At 40.3% G+C, this 1,094-nt stretch overlaps 1 protein-coding gene across 1 annotated transcript in view; it reads left to right on the top strand.

Annotated features, from left to right (window-relative positions):
* Positions 1 to 1,094, top strand: part of LOC122341548 (voltage-dependent L-type calcium channel subunit beta-1-like) — an 11,608-nt gene that overhangs the window by 1,402 nt on the left and 9,112 nt on the right. The window contains exon 2 of the mRNA XM_043234998.1: positions 481 to 573. Coding sequence (XP_043090933.1) covers positions 481 to 573 — 93 coding nt within the window. The remainder of the gene's footprint in view (positions 1 to 480; positions 574 to 1,094) is intronic.

Here is a 1,094-nt window from a genome sequence, read left to right on the forward strand (position 1 = left end):
CCCCCCCCAAAAAAAAGCTTTTGAACAAAAAAAGGTAATAGCTGAAGCAGAAAGGTAGTTGCGTAAACACAACCACTGTGGTCTTTAACACTGGTCCGATCCGCTAGCTAGATTCACTGAGATCTACAACATCTCAGATACGGACAAACAAGGTTCCCTTGTTACAAACTTTACATCCATGTCATATTTGAAGACTTGCTTTAAAGAGCTCACAGTTACTCCAGACCTGTTTTCTCATAATGTGAACATGAATCTAACCCGAAACACCTGCATCTGGTGTCCTAACCCGCTTTACCAACTTACAGGTTTGTTCAGGTCTTGTCACGCGCTTTCTGAACCGAATCTGCAAAACCGTGCACCGATCTCAGCCTTTGCCTCACAACTTCAGGATTTAATGTTACGGCTCGGGTGTTTGGAGCATGTTGTTTCTAAGGCATCTCGTGTCTGATCTGTTTGTCGTGTTGTGGTCGTGTCGCACAGCTTCCACGAAAACTCCCGAAGCGCAAGGGTCGCTTTAAACGCTCCGATGGCAGCACCTCGTCTGACACCACCTCCAGCTTCATCAAGAGACAGGTAAGACTGGGGCTGTTCTTCGCTTCTTTAGTAGTTGTGTAGATTGACTCTGGAGTCTGCAGGTGTCTTACGGACTCTTGCCATGGCTGAGTAAATGTCTAGCTTGTTTTGTCCTAGTGTTCCCCAAATGGAAATGCATTATTATGTTGGTCAGAGGACAGAAAGACGTCTGCAAAATGCATAATTCCCTCAGCATTTGTATTAAAACACTGTATTTTTATGCAGAGGTCAAAACAAAAAGTACATTCATAAAGTAAGCTTTAAATTTAAAATACATTTTGTTATACATTTACATCACTATATATAATAATTTGTGTGTGTGTAGAGTTTTCCAGTTTTTGGGGGGTTTTTCACATTTCAAAAATCGTGTTTTTTTTAAATTATGTTATCATGTTTTATTGTGGTTTATTTTTGCTGTTTTCTATAACCCAACCGCAGTTAGAGTACACAATGAAAAAAAACATGATTTTTGAATATGATTAAAAATGGAGAACTCGTGTGAGTGTGTGTGTGTGTGTGTG

This window comes from Puntigrus tetrazona, chromosome 3 (assembly GCF_018831695.1).
Source record: "Puntigrus tetrazona isolate hp1 chromosome 3, ASM1883169v1, whole genome shotgun sequence".
NCBI lineage: Eukaryota > Metazoa > Chordata > Actinopteri > Cypriniformes > Cyprinidae > Puntigrus > Puntigrus tetrazona.